The sequence below is a fragment of the Stegodyphus dumicola genome, chromosome X2 (genome assembly GCF_044657685.1).
Source record: "Stegodyphus dumicola isolate Sdum_Otavi_A_Nest chromosome X2, ASM4465768v1".
In the NCBI taxonomy this organism is placed as follows: Eukaryota; Metazoa; Arthropoda; class Arachnida; order Araneae; family Eresidae; genus Stegodyphus; species Stegodyphus dumicola.
This window is the reverse complement of record NC_140781.1, coordinates 50,023,443-50,046,934: the sequence shown is the minus strand read 5'-3', so window position 1 is coordinate 50,046,934 and position 23,492 is coordinate 50,023,443. Positions and strand designations below refer to the sequence as shown.

Below are 23,492 nucleotides of genomic sequence, written 5' to 3'. Positions count from 1 at the left end.
TGTGGTTTCACCCGAATATCGGGCGATATCTGACTATCGAAGAAGAGCGAACGAAGAAAGGGTCACTCCTGTTTTTGTGTGAAAAGGGACCGCTTTTTACTAGAGTGAAATATAGCTCCTTCGAAGTTGGTGCCATTTTGGCATTAGAGGGAGGTGGGATATCACTCCTTTAGAGTCGGATAGGACTCTTTCGAATTTAGAGTGTTATTGTTATAAGTATAAAGTCCGACATCCGGACTCGTTGGGACTTCGGTGATTCCGGATTTGGAATTTTTCCGGATATTAGATCATCAGTTTAAATCTAGTAAGATGGCATGCAGAAATTATGAAATTAAAAATATGAAATCGTGATTTGTAAACTAATGAAGTATTTATGATCTAAAGAGTATCAAAATTTACAAAAAAAGCTTAATATTTATTTGTTTACATTATTACAGTAACTTCTCTCTGTCACTTTCTGCACTATCAGTAGCGGCATTTTCTGGATCTAGAACCATACTACAGATTTCACCTTTCATTAATTGATTGGTGAGGGAGAACCTTTGTCGTCACAATGAAAAACTTCTTTTATATCATCTTCATTTATTACCGCTTCTCCACATTTCTTTATATAATCTGTCAGTTGGAAAATTTCACCTTTGTTTTGCGATATCCGAAAACCTTTGAAATTCGCGGCTATCATCATCAAATTTAGCTATCGTTCACTATACATATTTGGCTATGCATCATGAGCTTGCCGACTAACGACAAGTTGTTCCATTAAATTTTATTTTTTTCTATTACGCACTGAGACAATTAAGCCGGAATTGTGTTAGTTTAGTTATTTATTATACTTATGTCTATTTCTTACACATGCTTAAGGCTTATCAGAATTCTGAATAAATAAGTTCCCACATATACTTAAGTCGTATTGAGGGCGGGCGCTAGATATCTTACCGCCTGATGCAGTCTTTGTGGTCCTAAATTCTGCGACTCATTGCGGCCATACGAGCCCTGGTGCTGGTTCTGGGTTTATGTGAACAACAAATCAGTTATTCTTAATTCAAATAGCCCTAAATGTAATATTTGGGTCTATGAGTATCATCAGCAAAGTCTATTTTTAGCATATGGAAATACATTTTTGTTAAATTTTTCCTTCTCAACATTTTTTAGCGCATTTAACTTAAAGCTGTGATCATCGCCAAACGTGTCAACATGTAAGGTCATCATACTCCTTATTATTAAATTATTAACATAAAAAAATTGTTTAGGCATCGCTACACGAGTCATTACTCAAGTTGTCATGTGTTGATAAACATGCAGTGATGAAAGGAAGGTATAATAAATAATGTTTCGCCAGGTTGGCGTCAGATCAACGATGTATCTATGTGGAATGTTTCGGTTTGAGATGTGTGCCAAGTAGGTATGCTGCAACAGAGCCAAATTACTGATCATACACGTTTATGCTAATATGATTGTTTCTTCAGTAACAAGGTATTTTATTTAGTGTTGAAGTGAAATAAAGAATCTGGACTCTTCAGATGTTTTATTATGCACAGAGGGGGTAATCAAATGCGCATGCGTAAAACCTGCAAGAAAAACGTTGTTGGGGGTTTTGAGCTCCGTATTTTAGATCATTCCGGATATTGGACGTCCGGATTTCGGACTTTGCACTGTAAATCATTTTGTATAAGACTTTATTTCAGGAAGTGGATTCTTTTATTTTGCTTCTGTATTTTAGATGCTAAAAATATAAAATAAAAGAATTTATTGTGCCTTTTCCAGGTTTCATGAATTTTTAAAGTTATGAGTAGTTTTCTGGGTATATAAATATAAAATATATTTACTTTAAAGTTTCAAATACTTGTTTTTTCCCCCCTACATATGTAATTTACAAGGAGTGTACTTCCCTGTTCAAACTATTTTATAGTTTTAGATCATTTCTTCCATTCATTTTTCATACAAAACTCACGCTAAATGTCAGTATAAAATTTATGTGCTTGCATTACCTTTTTTCAAGATGCATGATTTAATTTTCTCATTCTGTATAATGAAGTATTTGGAGTGTTTGGTTGATCTTTAGATTATAGTAACTTGGCGATTTTTTGGCGAAAATTTGGCGACCAACTCTGCTACAGCAACCCTCTATTTTTTTTTTTTTTTTCGCCGCGATTTTGTCTTTACAAAGTAAAGACATGTTTCTTTTCTTTTTATTTACTGAACACTTTTTACAACAATCTACTAGCCGAATTACACTTATGCTAGAAATTTTATGTAACAAAACTGCTTAATCATGACAAATATTAACTGCAAAATTTGGAAAAAGTGCACAATCGCAAACTCCTTGCGAGTTTTTCAGAATAGCACATACACATAAACCATTTACACGTCGACTTATTTTTACTTAAAAAACATCCCAAAATTGCACAAAAATGGCATTGCACACACTCTTAACTTTATCCATCTACACTGCTATTTTCTCATAAATTACAAAAATTTGCACGAAAATGCAAAAAAATTCTGTGAATCTTTAAACTCGGTAAAAAGCACATATATGAAATTACCTGATCGCGAAAAAGTATATACCCTTTCCAAGGATGAACATTTCCACATATAAAATAAATAAAATATCGAAAAACTTTTACCTCTAAATTATCTATTATATTATAAACGTCACTAACGAATTCATAACGCAAACATTACAAATGGTTACAAATACTTAGTGTCAAATATTTAAATTCTTTCCATGCACGTTTACTTCAACTGAAACGTATACCAAATTCCTACAAACATAAAATTCACAAAATAACTATCATTTAATTAAAATATCACTAAACCATGTACACGTTGACTTATTTTTACTTAAAAAAAAAATCCCAGAATTGCACAAAAATGGCATTGCGCACACTCTTAACTTTATCCATCTACACTGCTATTTTCTCATAAATTAGAAAAATTTCACAAAAATGCATGAAAATTTTGTGAATCTTTAAATCCGGTAAAAAGAACATATATGAAATTACCTGATCGCGAAAAAGTATATACCCTTTCCAAAGATGAACATTTCCACGTATAAAATAAATAAAATATCCAAAAACTTTTACCTCTAAATTATCTATTATATTATAAACGTCACCAACAAATTCATACCTCAAACATTACAAATGGTTACAAATACTTAGTGTCAAATATTTAAATTATTTCCATGCACGTTTACTTCCACTGAAACCTATACCAAATTCATACAGACATATAATTCACAAAATAACTATCATTTAATTAAAATATGATTAAATTCAAAAACACTACTTAAAATATAAATAAGCACGTACATTAAATTAATAAAAATTAGCTTACAATCCTAATTACTTTAAACTAAATCATTGCTAATAACAATTTTCCAATAATACCATATTACTTTATTTACCCCTTACATTTAGAACAATGCATAAAAATAATATCCTCAAATAATTAAAAATACTAACTTACCTAATCTTCTTCAGAATCTTGACTACGTGGCCGATAAACTTTTCGTATTTCCTCCGCTAAATAAAAAGCAAGCGTATGTGCGCCTGTTTCAGGATCTTTAAAATCATACTTATAGTTCACAGCAAGGTACCAGGTAAAATAAATAACTTAATAAAACATCTTTACTTCTATCTCGCACAACCTTAAAAAAACACTTATTACTACCCCTTTCAATCCCACTAAATACCCATTTCGAATTCACTTTAGTTAGGGCCATTGGATCCAAAAATTAACCAACACTGTTTCACACAACACAGAATAAAGCTAAATACAAAATTTCCAGATTTCCCCCCTTTTCCGATTAAAGAACTGTAATTCGTCCATTAATGTCACGTGACATATCTCATGATCTCTCATTTCCCTCACACAAAATAATGCGTAATCGGAACTGAGTACTTCTCACATTGTTACCAAAGTCCTAGGTAGTAACCTTTATCGCCTCCAAAATGTCGCCAAACTACCAGTTACCATATTCCAAAGATCAGCCGAATGTTTCTTAGAATTAAAAAAAATAATAATAACTCAAAGTAAATACTTGTTTAAATTGAAGTCTTAGATATCATGCATTGTGTTACGATATGCTACTGTGATAAATGAAATTTTAAGGTATGTATATGCATGAAAATTAATTTCAAATCTTTTTTATTTTATTTATTTATTTTTTGTAAAATGGGGTTCTTTAGATAATTTTATGGATTAATGATTATTTTTCAAGTATTGTACTTTATAATGATAATGTTTAAATAATGATGCAATAAGTGCTTTTCTAAATCAGTAATGGATTGTTTGTTGATTTTGAAATGTTTCTAGTCATTTAGCTTATAGAAATGTGGTATATTTCTGATTTAGTAGTTTATAATTTATTTCTGAATTGCAGAATTAATATTTTACTTCCCAAATTAATTTTCAAAATCTATTTTATTTCATAACCCTTTCTGATTATTGTGCTCTTCTATATTTTGAATGTTTACTGTGTTTTGCATTTCATGTCTGTTCCATTAAACTGATTTAAATTAAATTTTATAAAGATTAATACTTGTTTAGATATTTTTAGTAATTCTTTTAGATATCCCCCCTTCGGTAAAATAAGCATGAGCCGTTTTATGAGAGAGGCCATCTTAACATGCATGCCTTAGAGTGAAATATTGGAAGGCATTTTTTTAATTAATATGATTTTAGAGATTTATTATCCTAATTGCTTTCAAACCACTAGAATTTTATACAATTATGTTAGTATGATTGCTACCACCAAAAGGCATGTGAAGAACTCAAAATGTTTGACATTGGGCTATTATTAAATGCATCAAGGAATCGCAACATGTCCAAAATTTGTTTTTGATTAACCTTATTGCTTAAACTTGATTAGAAAACATGCTATACTGCAAAGCCCAAAATCTGGGCATCCAACATCTAGACTATCAGCAATTAATTTTTCTTTTCTTTTTCTTATTTTTTAGGAGAGAATTTGCTTTTCTTTACAAAGACTAAGAGTGGATAATTAAACAGGGTTCATAGCAGTCCTTACTAGTGCTTTAAGTCCTTATATTTGAAAATAAAATATAAAGGCCCCTATAGGTGCTTACTTTTTCTTTAAAGCCCTTATTTTTTTGTTTTTAGTGCTTATTTTTTGCTTTTAGTGCTTTTTAATGAATGCACATTTTTCCCCTGTACCAAAGCCAAAACTAAATAAACAACTTTTCTTCCTTATATGCAACGTCAGGGGGTGAATCATACTCCTGGAAATTGCTTCCTCCCTTTCTCTGCATTAACGTAACCTATGGTACGCATGAGAGTACAGACAGGTGCAAATTCCGGTACATTCAATATTCTTTTCCTCCCACCCAAATACTACACACGTTTGAATTTCTATCAAGATTTTAATAAATTGCATTCTCGTTCCACGTGGTCAGTTCATATTCGTGTTTATTATGATCGTTATGCTTATATTATGAGCATATGCATGAATATTTATAATAATATAGTTGCAGTAACTGCTGAAGTATAGATAAACTTCCAAAAATGGGTGTGTTTTTACACAGATTAGCTTTCTAAAGAATACTATTCGGAATGGCTTAAATAAAAGGAAAGTAATCGAATAGTCAAAATAATTTCTTTTTTTTTTTTCTAATACATTATACAGTACGGAGGTTGGGAGGTTCTCCCCTTTCTCCGCAAAATCTCTAATACAGTCAAAAGTCGTTAATTCGGACACCCATAATCCAGAATGATCTATAATCCGGACCTCAAAGCTAAAAACTTTCTGCGCATGCGCCGCGTTGGCACATGCGCACAGACGTTTTACGCGTGCGCGTAAGACCTTGACTACTGCGCATATGCGTGTGCGCAAAGTGCAGAATATGTTTTCGCCTGCGTGTTTAATGTATAACTGACGGTGTAAGCTAAAATTATCTAATTATCTATTTCAGTTAATGATTGCATTGTTCCTTAATCTTCGAATTGGATCCCGCTTATTATTTTTTGCAGACTGTAAGAGCAATTTTATAAAAGTAAACTTGAACTTTCGATTATGTCAAATAGAATTTCCGATGCTGGAACTTCCAAAGGATCTACAAAACGAAAGTATGTTTCGATGTCCAACAAACAAAAAGTGGAATTGCTTCAAAAAATGGATAAAGACATGAAGAATGTGACAGAGAGGTTAGTGAAAACGAAAAAATTTCGATTGACAAGTTAGTCGGTATTCTCGGCACAGCAATTAACGGGACTTGAACAGCGGAACTTTGTAACTGAACAAGAAATTATGTCTTGTTATAGAATTAAAGAGAAAGTATGATCACATAAAACGAAGCAACTTAAACAACTTACATTGAAAGAAATGTTTAATAAATTAAACAAATAAATATTAAGCTTTTTTTTTTTTTTTTTTTTTTTGTAAATTTTGATACCCTTTAGATCATAATTGTTCTTTATTTCATAAATTACGGTTTCATATTTTTAATTTTAGAATTTCTGCATGCCATATTACCAGATTTAAACTGATGATCTATAATCCGGAAAAATTGATAATCCGGAATCGCCGAAGTTCCGACGAGTCCGGATTAACGACTTTTGACTGTATTGAAGCAGCGGACTTCTTTTTTTGTCACTGTCCAATCTGGATTGAATAGGACTAAAAGTTTTTGCGGTCTACCCAACCTAAGCGAAGATTTATTCTATTCTGGAAATTTAAGGCAGTCTGTTGAAAATTAGAATCAGAAACACCTCAGATTAGTAAGTCTCTCTCTTTTCCTTTATTAGTTCTTTATTCTCTGAATATCGGCAGCTGTTGATTCCGACTGCGTAATATCACATGTGGAAGAACTACGCCGCACGTATTGCGCAATAACGTTTGCAGTATTTTGCAGCGATAATTAATTTTGATGTTCACTCTGAGATTTGTTTATGAACACTTAAATGAGTTTTACTGTGCTTTCTAAGCAGAATATTTCTCAGATCCGTTGGTCTATTTTTATATGATGCACATATCGAAATGTCAAAATCATTTATTTAGCCGAGAAATCTAAAGAACGGTTACAATTTCCACACTCCTCTTTTTCCAGTTACTATACGGAATATTCGGCAATTTCTGAGTATGCGGGTTAGCTAAGCTTTTATTGTGAAGGGATGACTGCATGAAGCAATTTCCCATCTTCTGATTTCAGAAATGTGCCTCTTTTTTACTTAAATTACTTTGCTTGGAATATATGTTAAGGGAAAACTTTTATGCAATGAAAATTTAGAAAATGTTCCAAATTTTGATTTAAGTTAAATTATTTAAATATTAATATAAGAGGAAAAAAAAATTGTATTTATTATTAGGTCTCAAATGAATACAAATAATATGGCTTATTATTATTTATTTTCTATATTTTGAACTGAAATTTCATCATTAAATCTCGTAATATAGTTTAGTTCTGCATAGTTTTTTTTTGTCTCATTGTAAACTAATTCTGTAAATTGAACTGTCATTTAAAATTATAAAAAAAAAAAAAAGTTAATTGTTTTCCATGGTTGAGGTAATGCTCATTCTCTTAATAAATATTGCATTGCTCATATTTTAAATTACAAGTCTTAATTTTTATTTTAAGGTTATGCAGTTGTGTGTAGTGTAATTAGACAGGTGCTTATTTTTTCATTAAAATGTCCTTGAAAAGTGCTTATAGGTGCTTATTCTTTTAACTAAACTGTGGCTATGAACCCTGTTAAATACTCAAGAAAAAAAAGTGTGGTATAAGAGTGATTTTTCTCATGATGAATAGATTCCTGCGTGTCATTGGAATTGCACCATGGCCCCTGACAATACATTGTTTTACATACTAATGTTGATGATGACCCCACTTTCAATTCTTGAGTGGTTGTGGGAGGGTTAGAATTTTACAACCTGACTTAATAAGTGAACCCCAAAGACATATTTGGATTGGGTTGTTGCTTGTTTTTGTTAGCATAGCAGTGGAGATGGGAGAAAGATTCTGACGAACATAAATTCAGTTAACATAGCAAATTGAACTCTTCTTTTACTTTCTAATTCTATCCAGCTTTTTTTTTCTTTCTGGTTATTATTAGTAGAGCTATTTTGTCAAAATGCAAATCTGAATTTTTGAATTTGTTTTAAAAGTTTCTAACTCTGGAACTGCAGTGGGATTTGCATGTTTCAATATCAAGCAAGTAAAATGTAGAATTGCTACAAAAAATAGATAAAGGCATATCTTGCTCAAAATTATGTGAGGAGTATGTCCTTGGAATCTCGTAAAAGACAGGAAAAGGAACTGTGTTTGAATTTTGAATTGAATGTTTTGTGGATTCTGACAAGTGACTCATTATGAATAACAAGACAATCTTTCATTATCCTAAAAGTGACGATTATGATAATTTAATGAATTAATTGAGATAGTGGCACAGTGAGGGCATGACATATGCAATTCAAATGCTAATGGCTGAAGTAAAAATGTTTCACAAAAATCACTTAAAAATCTGGGTGCACATATTCAACATGCTAACTAAATTTTAAAATCACCATAGTAAAGGCTGTTGAAATCTTCAGGCAAAAAAGCTTCAGCTGATACCGAAGCACCTGAGCAGTTTGCAGATAAATTCATCTAACTCCTTAATGGTAAAAAATATCTTCAGAATAAATTTATAATGTCAGTGAAACTGGCCTTTTCTAGCAATATATAATACAAAATATTTAAGTACCTCTGTGGAAAGGCTCCAACTGGTATCAGAGGTTCCAAAGCGAAACTAGTGATTTTGGCGTATGCAAGTATAAATGAAGAAATACTCGACTTCAGGCATTTGAAGGAGAAAAGGTGTTCTCCGTTATCTTGAATTCCTAAAAGAGCATGAATGACATAAATATTAATGAATGACTGTGTGAAAATCATTCCATATATGGAATGAGGCTTAGCAGCACTTGAAATTAGTTTATTTACTGTGATAATGCAAAATTTGCCCTTATTATACACCACTGTTTGGCACAAAGTTCATTTCAGTTTTTAGTAAACATAATATCTCGTCATATTCTTTCCTCCAAATTGTACATCAATCATTTAGCCAAGAGATATCCAAGTACTGAATAGCAGATGTAAATTTTTATAATCTACTAAATTTTCTCAACAGTGACAGGACTTTTGAAGAATTTTTGAACTATTTGAACATAAAATCTGCTGCATGGAGCATGGCTGTATGTATAAGTCATGGGAGTTTTTGTTTGCAGATGTTTTTTAAAATGCTTGGTATAATTTACAGCCAGCTACCATATTTTATGGTGATAATAATGGTAATGATGATCAATGTGAATTTGAAGGTTTTCAAATATCACAAACAAAGGCAAAATTTACCAATTAATGGAATTTGTGAAAAAATTTGGAGAGGTAATAAGGATCGAAGGTGATATAACAGAAGCTTTCCATTGTGATGACGTGCCCTAATCATCATTCATCTAATACAAGGCAAAATCTGTAATATGGGTTTAAATTTGGAAAATATCACTATGGGGAGTTAAGCAAGTGACAAAGTGGATTCTGAAAACTAAAGTTTGTAAATTGAATAAGAAATTATGTCTGTCTATAAAATTAAAGAAAACGTATTTGAGCAAGAAAATGAAACAGCTTAACCCTTTGACGCGCACAATATTATTTTTATAATTTTTTTAACTAAAAACTCTAGAAATTGAATATTATGATCCTAGAGACAAATAATATATGAATTAAAAATATCTACTCTTGCCCATTGTTCTGTGGGTGGTGGTCGCACTGTGAAACCACCGCGCGTCTAGGACTTTGAAACTTACTGATGTAGTAGAAAAAAAAAACTTACCATTTTCCTTGCGCATTTCCAATAATGACGAAATTTACGGATTTAAAAAAAAATGTATGCAAGAATTGCATTATATATAATGTTTTTACATTATTTTACTAAGTAAATCGTCAGAAAAAATTAAAAAATAAACATTTATGTAATTTTTCTATAGCAGTGAAAATATAAGTACCTACATAATAAGGACATTTAGATAAATGGATTAAAAAACTAAATAAAAATAAGGATATATATATATATATTAAATTTCAAAGAACAATTTTTTTTTTTTTTTTTTTTTTTTTTTTTTTTTTTTTGTGACACTGTTCAAAGCATGTTTTGTCTCTTTGGTACATGCATAGACCCACATTGCACATTTCGCTAATACATCTTGTTCTATGAGGTTTCTTCCTTGTGCAACAAAATGTACACTGCCTTTTATTTAAATTTCACTGGTATATGTCCAGCGTTATTTAGTTTCTTTTCATCTGGCACATGAAATTTATGGTTTTTTATGTTACTGGGGGGGGGGGGCTTGGTCTTTTTGGCTTTGCACGGATCGTTCGTTTCCCATTCGTACTTATTTTATTCGTATTTCATCCCAAAATATTCAGAAAATATTTTTAATTTAAATAAAACTTTTACTCAATTTCTATTTTAAATTATAGTAAGTATATTTACATTAAATTTAAACCACAGAAAATAATTTATAAAATCACAATACTAGCTTGGGGAGCATGTGTGTTGATGTCAGAGAAAAGTATTTGGAAAAGAAAGACCTTTTTACTGGGCAGGTGCATGTATTGTTTAGTAATAAAATAACTCTGTGGTTTCAAAGCCCTTTATCTATATCCGGGTAAAAATAAACATTCCTATTTGAAAAGCAAGCGAATGCCATTGAGAAGCAAACGCCAGTGGTTTCAAGGCGCGACCACCAAGCCTCTAGAGGATTGTAAGCATTGTGACATAATGCTCTAGTGGCGCACTGGTCGCGCCCTGAAACCACATAGCAAATGCCATACATATAGAGGTTTTTTTTTTATATATGCAGTTTAATTACTGCAATTTTTTATTGTTTATGATAGAAATCATGATGTGCGATGACTAACTTTTGAAATTTAAAGTTGTTTATATTAATAAAAGGAAGTTATTTTGTCTCATCGAAAACGAATTTTAAAAGGAATCCGATCTGAAGTATTAATACCTAAAACATATATGATTCTACAGTCATTTTGTGTTATTTGGATGTAAAAGATCAGTAATCAATCCATTTGTACTCAAAAGTTTCGAAAAAAAGAGGAGAAAAAAAATTCGGAAAATGGTGGTTTCAGGGCGCGACCATCGCGCGTCAAAGGGTTAAACAACGTACTTTGAAAGAAATACTTAATAAAAAATTTTGAGCTTTTTAAAATTTCTTTTAAATTTTGATTCTCTCAAAGTAAAAAATGCTTCAATCTTTTATTTCATATTTTTAATTAAGTAATTTCTACTCATCCATATGGATTTAAATTGATGATCTAAATCTAGAATCGTTGATGTTCTGACAAATCCTGATCTCTAACTTTGTATTGTATTTACTTAATATTAAATGAATAATAAAAATAATTGTGCCTTTCTTTTTTATAATAGATACGAGAGAATTTTGATTACCTGCAAATCAAGGCTGACATTCAAAAGCAAAAAGGACTGCTTACAGATGCAGCTGAAACACTAAATTTTGCTAAATCAATTGCTTTTCCTAAGTCCACTGGGAATGGTAATGCATTGTGTCTTATAATAAATTTTAAGTATTACAAATGACCCTATTGGGATGCTGTAGTATTTTTTCATGTAGTGTGTAGTATTATAAGTCTTTTTTTTTTTAATAAATTGTTTACAATTTTTGTACTTTATAATGTGTATTATCAAAATATAATTTTTTAATGTGTACTTTATATATATAGTATATATAAGGTAGTTCTCCCACCTTCTTGGTGTGCCTTCATGGTGTAGGGGCTGTACGTTGAGTCGGTATTCCAGAGGTCCGTGGTTCGATTCCCCGTGAAGGCGATTGCTCATTTTTTATCTTAGCTGCTTTCAAAAAATCCTAATGTCTCTACAGTGGCACCCGAACTAAAAGGGTTGTGGATGATGACTCTCCACACCCAGGATTTGGCGATTGGGCCCCTTAAAAACCCCAGTTGCCCTTTAAAAGGGGGAGTATATAAGGTATTTCTCCCACCTTCTTGGCGTGCTTTCGTGGTGTAGTGTTTCTGCACGCTGGGCTGGTATTCCAGACGTCCGTAGTTCGATTCCCGGCGAAGGCGTTTGCTAATTTTTCATCTCTTGTGTTTCCAAAAAATACCTAATGTCTCCACGTATATATTAATTTAAAGTTTAAAGTATGAAATTACCTTATCAAGCTTCATGTTAAGAGGATCATAAGGTATGTTTTCTTTTAATGCTTGTCACCTGAATGCTGTATCATTTGTTAGAATATTTTAACCTTAAATGTGTGATAGATATTTTCTTTCTCTTTTCCCTTTCTTATTGTTGTTAGAAAGAAAATGGTAATCACCTCAAAATATGGTGATGAATAGTTAAGGAAAGAAAGACTGGATAGCCAGGTACATTGGATACAAAATTCTCTAGTTCTGACTTATCTGTAATCTCAGATGTATGGCTCCAGATTTGGTGTATCCAAATAATTATCATTAAGAATGTACATGGGCTATGTGTATTCCCTTATGTATCATCTGCCAAGTATGTACATTTAAGGGGTCAAATGAATATCTGACAGGTTATGGAAGAATGGAATAATAGCTCGCATTTGTGTAAACTTAGATTTTCCTGAAAATCTTATGATGTATGCATACTTTTCTGGAGAGAAGAAATATTTCAAGTGTAATACTCTATGACAAGGGTTCTCAACCGATGGTTAGTGTACCACTGGTGGTACGCAAGAGAAAAATATGTGGTACGCAAAGAAGCAAAATATTTTTAACTATTAAATTCAAAAATTAAAATTCTGACATCCTGATTGGGGTTTTTCTCCAACACTCCTAAATTTATGCGATCTGAGCTTTATTCAAAGTCAATAGCTGCTTATAGACTTTAGCAAGAGGCGAAAGATTTGTCTGCATGGCAGTTTTCATGGTTCTTCCTTGTTGTACATTTCACAAATATTCTTATAACCCTAGACATAATTTTCCATAAATGATGTTTTTAAAAGGTGTGGTAGAAATGGATGCTGTGTTTAATAGAAAATAAAAATAAGTTCCTATGAAAAAGATAATAGTATCTCATTACTTCTGTTAGAGTTTATCAATTTATTAGCATGTCAGCACTTTATATGTTGTCATTTCCTAGCTCATATTACTCTATTTTTAATGAGAATAATTTTTTGTGTCAATTTGCTGTCTCCAACAGTAGGTATTTTGTCTTCTTGTTGCTTTGTATTTCTTATTTTTCTATGCGATTTGAGAATATCATCGTCTGTTTTTGAAGAACTCCTACATTTAAATATTTGTGAAAAAATGATAAAACAAACCTAGATTTTCACAATGGAAAAATGATTAGGATTGACTAAGCAGAAAAGTAATGATTGATAGATGTTGGATCCAGGACAGTCTACTAGCGCTAAGAATATTCAAAAGAAAAGAAAAATGTTTCTAGAAAATATAATGAACGTCATATTTCCTTTAGATTTACTTGAAATGGAGATGAAATTAGCCCTCAACCTCAATGTGTTGTTTTCAGTGACTATTACCCAATTAAAGTATGAAACCATCGTTTCTTAAAAGATATCTTGAATCTAAGCATGCCAATTTCGAGAATAAATACGAAGAGTATTTTAAGAGGAAATTATCAGAGTTAAAAAATAGTAGACAAGTAATGAAAGGTTTTGTTACTTCAAGTGAAAAAGCTTTGGAAGTTAGTTACCTGGTAAGCCTAAGAATTGCTAAGACTGGGCAGGCTCACACTATTGGAGAAACTCTTGTATTACCAGAAACTTAAGATACCGTTTTTATATTATTCAACGAAAAAGCGGCTAATGAACTAAAAATATTCCTTTATCTAATGATACAGTAAGTCGACGAATTCATGAAATGACAAATTCCATAAAAGAGATACTTATTCAAAAAATAAAACACAGTGAGTATTTCGCATTTCAATTGAATGAAAGTATTGATATTATCAACTTTGTTCGTGATACTACGATGAACAAACTTCATGATAGAGCAACTGCAAGTGAAATTTTCAAAGTAATTGACATTATGTCTGAGAATGATATTCCTTGGAATAAGTGGATTGTTGTATGCAGTGACGGAGCTCGGGCTTTTGGGAAAACATTCCGGAGAGATTTTTCAAATAAAGAAAGTCACACCTGATACTAAATTTACAACGAATTTTTGATTAACAAACTCAAAGATTTCAAAGAGAGCAATGGCAAAATAGTACAGAAAAAATCAAGATTTTTATCTCCAGCGTGTGAGACTGTGTATCGGAAATTATAAGGATATGCTCATTGTAAAATTATTCTGCGATATTGCTGTTGAATTGAATTTTATGGTTTAAGTGCTAAGAACATGATATTTAATTAATAAAGGTAACACACAAAAGGTTAGAAAAGCTTCCCTTTGGTTGTAATGTAAAATCTGAAAGCTTTCAGATTTTATTGTTATTATTATTTAATATTTCTATTCAGAAATTGAAAAATAATCATTGTAAAATGTAGTGGTGATACTAAATATTTTCAGTTTTTGTTTAGATGGTATGCACTAATGATAAGGTTGAGAACTGCTGCTGTATGATGATTATTTAATTATTTGAGGTGGATTATCATTAGGTATAGCATGTCTTTCTTCGTATGTATGATTTTATGTGTGTGAGATAGGTTCATTCATATCTTTTGCTGTGCCATGTCAAGGCAACATATAATCATGCCCTTGTTCTTTGAAACATCTGTGGATGTTAAGACCTATTCAAGGTATTGACTAAAAGCTCATTGCCCTACTGCAGAAAAATGAACTTCTTATGTACAGAAAGATGGTGTAGCATTGCAACATCTTATAAACAGTTTCCATCTTGAAGATGCTAGAGAAATTGTTTTGTGGAAGAATCACTTCAAAAGTGGCTATCAGGACATCTGTATCTATTTTCTGAGAACATTCAAAACAAACTATGTACATAAAAAGTACAGCTTTTGAAAGAGTTAAAAATGAACATTATTATTGCCATCCAGAGTATGGATTAAAAAAAAAAAACTTTGTAAGTTTGTTAGAAACATTGTAAAAGACGTAAACAGATGAATTGAATTGAAGAAACATAATTTCCAACATATGTTGAAGGGGGTGTCTCATAAATAATGTGCACTTATTTTTTGTTGCTATTATTGTACAGTTATTTGTACAAAGGTTGTCTGTTATATAAGTAAAATCTTGTTTATCTCAACTGATTGGGGCAGAGCTATTTCAGGTAACACATTTTAGAGTAAGCTATGAAAACTACTTTTGACAGGTAAACTTAGGAATAAATATGTCACAATTTTTAAACAAAAGATGTATTACAGTGCGTTTACAGATCTGTGTTACTTAAAATAATGAGTGATCTTTTGAGTTGCTGTTTTACAATGCTTACCAACAGCTATATAGCTACGATGTTTCACAAATGGTAAATTGATAAATCATCTCTTTTATAGCAAATATTACACAATTCATTATTTTTGCATGTAATATTCTGAAATCATTGTTTTCATCTGTTATTTATAGATTTACCTCTAAAAAAGAAGGATGGTTTTTTGAATCTTGTAATTCAGTATAACTTTCTTGCAACCTTTTGGTTAAGTGGGGCTTGTATTAAGCAAAATTTGGTTAAGCAGGATTTTACTGTATTTTACACACATGATGATAAACAATGAGAAGAAAGTTAAGAGCAAATTAAGAAAAAAAGTACTGATCATGAGTCAAATGGCAAAGTGAATCAGTATACAACAGTATTTTGAAAAAGGGAAATAAAATAAACCAAGAATTCTTTCATAAAGAGTAGCTATGTATATGGCTTATCACATGTAATTTAAATAGAAGTTGCCTTGATGACAAGGTACAGAAATAAACAGTAAATTAAATCTTATATTTTACAGTAATAAGCAGAAAAGTACATAGCAACATGAGATAGAAAAACAAAAACTTTCAAAGGAAAAATGTAACATAAAGATAACCATCAATTGCAAAATACTTTGTGCAGATAGGAATAACAATCTGTTTATGTATATAATTATGTACATAAATAAATCTATCAAAGTATAAAACTAAAAATAAAAATAAAAAAATAAATTTGAGGACAAAGAAATTTTCATCAGGCAATTTATTCTTCCTTTTGTGCAATATCCCTCCTCCCCCCCCCCAAAAAGTTTAAAAAAAATTCTGAATTACAACCAGAAAGTTTTTCTGGAAGGCCATTTTTAATCAATAATATATGCTACTATACTAGCAAAAGCAAAGAAGAGTAATATGTTTTACAAAATAATGACACACTTACCTCATTCAAAGAGTAGAAGCAGATATTTAATAATTAAAGATTAATCAGTTATAATGGCTGTTAGTTCAGTTTTCTATTACTTAATGCAACTTCTGTAATTTTTGGTACCTATTTTGTGAGGCATCCTGGCCCCCCAAAATACATAGAAGCATAAAATTGTGTATTTCTGTGCTGTGTCGGAAAATAGTATGTTGATATTTGATATGAATCCATTATTGCCATAAATCTACACTGGTCATCAAAATTAAAGGATAATGACAGAAATAAAACATAACTAATACTTAATGAAAATTCATTAATAGAAATTTTTACAAAAGCATTAATTACGATAAATTACAATGTTTGGTATTTGATTATTTGCAAAATATTGAAATTCAAACCAAATTTATGCAAATTTGAAAATGAGGGAAAAATTAATCACCTCTTTTAGACAAAGTTTTTTTTTAATATGGTGTATGGTCAACTTGGACAGATATCCATACCTCATATCTTGATTTCATAGACTTTACCAAAGTGTTGATCAAGTCTTGTGGAATTGTCTGCCACTCTCCAAAAATTTTACCTTTCAGCTCCTAGAGGGTCCAGGGAGGAATTTGGTGTGCTGGGAAATTCGGCATCCTAAGGCATCCTACACATGCTCAATCAGGTTCAACTCGAGTGAGTGAGGTCGCCAATCCATTCAAGTGATATGTTCTAATTGCAAGTTTCTGACACCACATATGCTAAGGCTGAGCATTGTTATCGATTAGCAAAATCTTTGGGCCAACAGCACACCTAAATAGTCTGACTTAGGTTTCCAATACCTCATTCACATATCTCCGAGCAGTTAAGGAAGCTCCTTGAAAGATGTGCAGCTCGATGCAGCCATTTGTCATGATCAACCCAAACCATTAAACTGCAGTCGCAGAAGTAGGATATTTCACCGACAAAGGAAGGCAAGTTGCATGTTCGTTCCTCTCTCCAGATCAAAACAGATCTAGAATTACTTTTCAGTAAACAATACTTGGGCCCATTTATCTTGGCTCTATTGAATTTGACGATGGCATCAATTTAAATTGGCCTTTCTGGAAGCTGGAGTGTGTGGAATACAAATGATGCATTTTCTCGCATTAAGCCTCCGTGCAGCAGTAGAATGGCTAATTTGTGTTTTCTATGGCAGCCTGAAGGTCTGAAACCAAATTTCTTCTAATAGCTTCACTGTTTCTTCGAGCCGTGAATGACAGAAAATGGTCTTCTGATGCTGTTGCTGCTCTTGGTCGCCCTTGACCAGGTTGTCAATCTACTTATCCATTGCTTAATAAGTGGCTCCAAATTCTTGATGTAACACTTTGAGGAGTATTAAAATCTTGGGCTACTTCCATTTATGTTTGACCTCTCTCGATTCTATCAATAATTCACCACATTTGACCTTCACTTAAACGATACCTTTGAGCCATAACTACTGAATACTGAACACTATGAGAAACCACATTCACTTTAAACAACATTACAGACTGGAAATTCAACCTGCATTCATTGCCGACCACATTGTCAATCACCAAATTTGCACATTCCCGGGGGATAACTTATACACGGAAGTGCAATTTTGTTTTCAATTGTATTTTTATACAAATAATTACAGCATTGGGCATTGGTTGCGACATCAACTTAGTGAGCATATTTTTTCTCATTATCTTTTAATTTTGATGACTAGTGTAATAGTCCACTTCATTTGCACTGCCCGTAGTAAAGTGTGCAACTTTGTCTGAGTTTTTACCAGTTATCTGCATGTGCAAATGAATTAACTATGACCCATTTATAGAGTACAATAGCTAAACTTAATGTCTTTCAACTAATAACAATGAATGCTATGGCAAGTGAAGAATAACATTATCAGTGCTTAAGCTTTTTTATGTGGATAATGAAAGCAGTTACTTAATTTTGCATGTTTTCTTTCTAATATTCTATCCATTAGAAGTATGAAATAAGATTGGTTGAGTGAACAGCAGCATCAGTATATATGCTAGTTGGCCTTGACATAAAGGATCATGTTATAATTTTTTGGAACTTAATGTAAATTGCCAAATAAACAGACAAAGAAATTAACAGTAAAATATTTATTGATGTGTACCTACTAGGTACAAACTGAAAATAATTGCATATTATGCATTCTACAGCTTTCAGGTAGAATGTTGTGTGAAGACTTGATAACAAAAATATTTATTTAGAAATAGTTCTTACAGATCTAATTAGGTAATCTATTAATTTGTTCCAATTCTACTCTTTAACCGCTTCCCTTACAAATTTGTTTGAAAAAAATCATCAAATTTTTTAATTTTATTATTAAATACAACGAAATGAAACAAATCAAAATATGTAGGTTTTAAGTTGAATTTTTAATTTTTTGAAGGTGTAAAAGCATTTTGTTTTAATATTAATTTACTAACCCAAATTATCTTGGGCAAACGAAAAAAAGTTAAATATTAGTCTTTGTATGATAGTTTTTCAAACAAGGGACAACACAAAGTGATACCTGACATTCTACACTCTGCTATGTGGTTTCTTTTCTTACTGGTATACCGCTGTAATCTCTTTCAAGGGTGCCCAAAGTACACTGTCTCGTTGGATTTGATTTTTGTTTTTTGATTTTGTTCCCCCTCTTCATAATCACTATCTGAAAAATCATCGCTTTTGCTATCTTGCATCATTGCCATTATTATTATTATTTTTAATGCATGTATCCTTCTTTATGCATCCGACATATACTATACAATAGGGAAACAGGTTACCAGTCCCTCCGAAAGAACCACGCAACCAACAAAATTTGGCAAACTCCCAATCATGCTGAATATTTCCTTTCATTTCCTTGAGGCCGAGTAAAACAAACCGTGGTAAAACAAATCGTAGTAACAAATTCTATTTCTCCTGAGTTTTCACGGGTTAATAATTAACTGCAATATATACGAACCCGAGATAACTCGGGATAATCAGGCAAGCAGTTAAGATTAAATCTCGCTCTTACCAGATTAAATCTCACTGGCTAGAACTGTTCAGCAGTTTACTTATATACTAGAGCTGAAGTCTAAATTTGGTTTTTAAAGCTGAGCAAAGTACCAGTGTTAACCAGTGGTAGTCACTGAGCTATTCATTTCTAAATGGATTTATTTTGATAGTATTGTAACCACACATCTTCTGTGCATACTGAAATAATTTGAGAAGTAAGTGACATGTTTCAGAAAAATAAGTGCAAAAAAGGTAGAATTGCATAAAAATTTAATTATTCAATAAATATCATATGTAATATTTTACAAATGTATCAAAATATACTTTTTTAATGAAGTCGCTGTTAACCTATTTTTATAGTAACAATCATGTCTATTTTTATTGTAACAGTCATGTCTATTTTTATTGTAACAGTCATGTCTATTTTTATAGTAACAATGACAGTTCAAATGTATCATTTGTAGATATTCATACGCTAAATTTAAGGTCTTTGGATTTTGGAATACTTTATTTTGTGTACTTTCATACTGCAGAAAGTATATATAAAAATAATTTCTACTGATCTAATTTTTAAAGAGGGATTTTTATGCTGTAATGGATTAGTATTAAAATTGTAAGTTGTGTTTGCTGATGTGATTTTTCTTGGAATAACTGTATTTGCGTTTAATGTAACGTTTATTGATCATTTTTTGCTTTATATTGTATATTTATCTTGTTTTGCAGATAGTCTGAGATTTGTTAAAAGGATACCTGTTTCCAAAAAAATTAATTTATTTGTGGAGCTTATAAAAATTTACTGTGATTTGAATAAACAGGTATACTATTAAATTAAATTCATTTATTGTTGATGATTTGTTCTGGAAATTGCTGATATTTATCTTAAAGGCAAAGTAGATTGTAAATTGTAGTTTACTACCAAAAGAGGATACTTATATCTATGCTTGTAATATAGATAGGAAGCCATTATTGGTTGACAGTTAATAAGTAGTATCAGTAATGAAGGAAGAAGTAATCAGTTTATTAGAAATTAAGAGACATCTAGCTTCAGTTAGAAGGTAAATACTTTAAAAAACAGCCACCAGCTAACAGAATTTTGGGGGAATAAGTAAAAAATGCATTTTTAATGTGGCTGAAGAAATATTTCTTCCTTTTAAAGTGTATTAAAGTCGTTTCAGTTGGAAAGTTATTAAAACCATTTATGTACTTTGTTATATGTCTTGAATTTATTTCGAATTTTGTATCAATGATAATCATTTTAAGAATATATAACAATTTTATATATATATTTTTTTGTTTTTTCTTTCTTTTTACTTTTGTAGTAATGCCATTTCAACATTCCTATCACAACTCTTGTAATTTAATGAAATGATACATGAAAGTGGGAATGTAGTGATACTAAATAATATATTCACATTTATGTTCCTATATTTGTTACATACTGATTCTGGATTTATAATTCTGTTTCAGTAAATTCAAAATGAAGGTTCTTCATTTCACAAAACTTTAGGCACTTTCTTTGACTTCCATTATGATTTATGATTGCATTTAGATTTCTGAACTGAATAGTTGATTAACTAGGAGGAAGTTTCCAGAACTGATAGGATTAATTGGGTGTTAATTAATATTGTAAGCATTGTACTTAGCATTTCATGATGTAAACAGACAAAAGTATTGAATGGAATAAATTAAATTGTACAGGAGCCTAGCTTAGTTTTTGAGATAAGTCATGATTTTAGCTGGAGTGCACTGGATCCCTAAATGAAAGGACTGTAGCACTTCTTTTATGTAAGTGAACCATGCTTTCAATGGATAGTTTTTATTTTGATAACAAACAAGCCGTAAAAATCCGATTTAACTTCTGAATGCATGCCTGTCTTTCTTTGGGGAAGAAACACTTTGATGGAGGTTGAAACTTTTAGGGAAAGAAAATCTGCCACCCATATGTCAAAAGTTTATTCTCCAGGAAGTGCAATGGTTTTATGACAGTAGGTAAATTTGTCACTTCTGAAAGTAATAAAAATGATCAGCATGTTATGTCCAGTGCCAATAACTTCTCACTGGAGAATTCTTGCAGACTATTTGAATAATGTAACCAAATATGAGAGGTCAAAATTGTCACTTGCAGAGAGCCTTATGTTTGTTTTCACATTGTTATTGGGTCAGATTCGGGAGAAATTCTTTCCTGCGTCATAGTTTTCTTGGGAGCTAGAGTTATATCAGTCAGGCATCAGGGTCAGAAAGTGTTGGACTCTTCTCTCTTTGTTTTCATACCTATAACACCCTCTTCATACTCTGCAGTGTTTCTATCGTTCTCTCTATTTTCATTGGTGACGCTTTAATTGTTTTACTTTTTTCCATCAGTGTGCTGAAAAAGAATTAAAAAAAAATCATCCTTGGAAATAGTACATTATACCGCATATTTAGGGCTTAAATTCAGCAGGAGACCAGCTGAGTTATATCTTAGATTTTGAATGAAACTGTAATTCCAACCTGAGCCCCAAATAAGATGAGTTTTTATTTTTTTATTTAACTGTTTATCGTCAAGAATTCATGAAATTTTTATCTATCTCTTTATATTTTATTGAATTTAAATTGAATTATTTCATTATTGTATTTATTTATTTATTATTTACCTTGGCAGCCTTTTACTGGGCTCCAGCACTTCTAATTTTAGAAATTATGTCCTGCAAAAGGTAATGCCTAAAACCTACCCAGCAAATTACTAGATTATTAACTTATGCAGTTGGGAAGATATATTGTGTTTCCACACCATGCTGTCATTTTGGGTCATAGTGTTGAAGCCATGTTTCATCTCCTGTTACTAGTCATGAATACAAACTTTTATTAGAGTTTGTAATGGAGAGCATTTCTTGAGAATATTCTACATGATGTTTTTTCATCTCTGATGACAACATTCTGAGAATTCATCTGATGCAAAAGAACATCCCCAGCTTTTCATGCAGGACTTTTTTCCATTGATACAGCATTGATGCTCTTTTGCATAGCAATCTGAGGAGCTGCCTCTTGTCTGCTTTCCATCACATATCATTGCAAGCTTTCTTTAGTGGGTATATCCACACTTCAATCTAATTTGAGATCATCTTCAAACATTACTTTTCCCTATTTAAACATTCATCCCACCTTCTGACATTGGCATAAAAATATACTGTATTACCACACACTGCAACCACACATTTATGAATATTTATGTTTGTTGTAAAGAGCTTAATCATTGAACTTTGTTTCGTATTTCCAGCATTGAGAGACATAATTGACTGACAGCATTCAGTCGCCTCTAAAAAAATCAAGAAACTTATTTTTTGGTGAATTCATTTTATATTTTCAAAGGATAGTTCAATCATTTTACCTTATTTTGTTATATGAATACTCCTTGTGTGGGTAGTTGATGTACTGTTATAGGGTTCTTTGATAAAATAATAGTAATAAGAATAAACTTTTGATTTAAATATAGTTCAAGTGGAGTTTTCCATTTCATGTACTTGTGCATCATTTCATAGTTTTATTGTACTTGTGCATCAGATCTTGGTTTTATTCTACTTGTGCTTCGATTCTTAGATTTATTAGTATATATATATATATTTATTATTTATGAGACAGAAATAAAAGAAAATTAAATTGGCAAAATTGCCTTCATTTATATATTGTTGATTTTAGTAACTGATATAATTTACATATAGTATTATTTCTGTGCAATGTATTCTGTTTTGATTATATGCTGCATTTAAATATATCATTTTTTAATGGAATCTTTTTTATAGTTTTTATTTTATTTATGTGAAAGAATTATCAAAACAATGTATTATGAATTGTCAATGCAATTATATATGCATGTTTTATTACATTTTAGGCTCTAGCTAATGAGGCTATACGTGAAGCAACTGCATTATTTCGGGAAACAATGGAGTTTGATCGTCTTCGATTTGCAATTTCATATTTTGCAGTATCTGGAAATGATATTGAAGGTGCTTTAAAAATACTAGAGGAGATTAAACCTGGTAAACCCTACTATTTTGAAGCTTTGCAACAAAGAGCTGAGATATATCTAAATCAAAAAAAGAACAGGATTAAATTTGTCAATTGTTACAGGTACTCATATTTTACAACTTACCAAATAATTTACATTGAATAGTAATACTGGTTTCTAAGCATAAAAAAAAGCTGGAAGTCAT

General features: G+C 31.2%; 1 protein-coding gene across 4 annotated transcripts in view; it reads left to right on the top strand.

Moving 5' to 3' along the window:
• The window catches only part of LOC118181851 (tetratricopeptide repeat protein 21B-like), a 226,943-nt gene that overhangs the window by 120,431 nt on the left and 83,020 nt on the right, over positions 1-23,492 (top strand). For all 4 annotated transcript variants that reach the window (XR_015039192.1, XM_085809770.1, XM_085809769.1 and 1 more), the window contains exons 16-18: positions 11,431-11,557; positions 20,026-20,117; positions 23,171-23,409. Coding sequence is in view for 3 of the 4 variants with exons in the window: in XM_085809770.1 (XP_085665896.1) it covers positions 11,431-11,557; positions 20,026-20,117; positions 23,171-23,409 (458 nt within the window). In the remaining variant the exon portion in view is untranslated. The remainder of the gene's footprint in view (positions 1-11,430; positions 11,558-20,025; positions 20,118-23,170; positions 23,410-23,492) is intronic.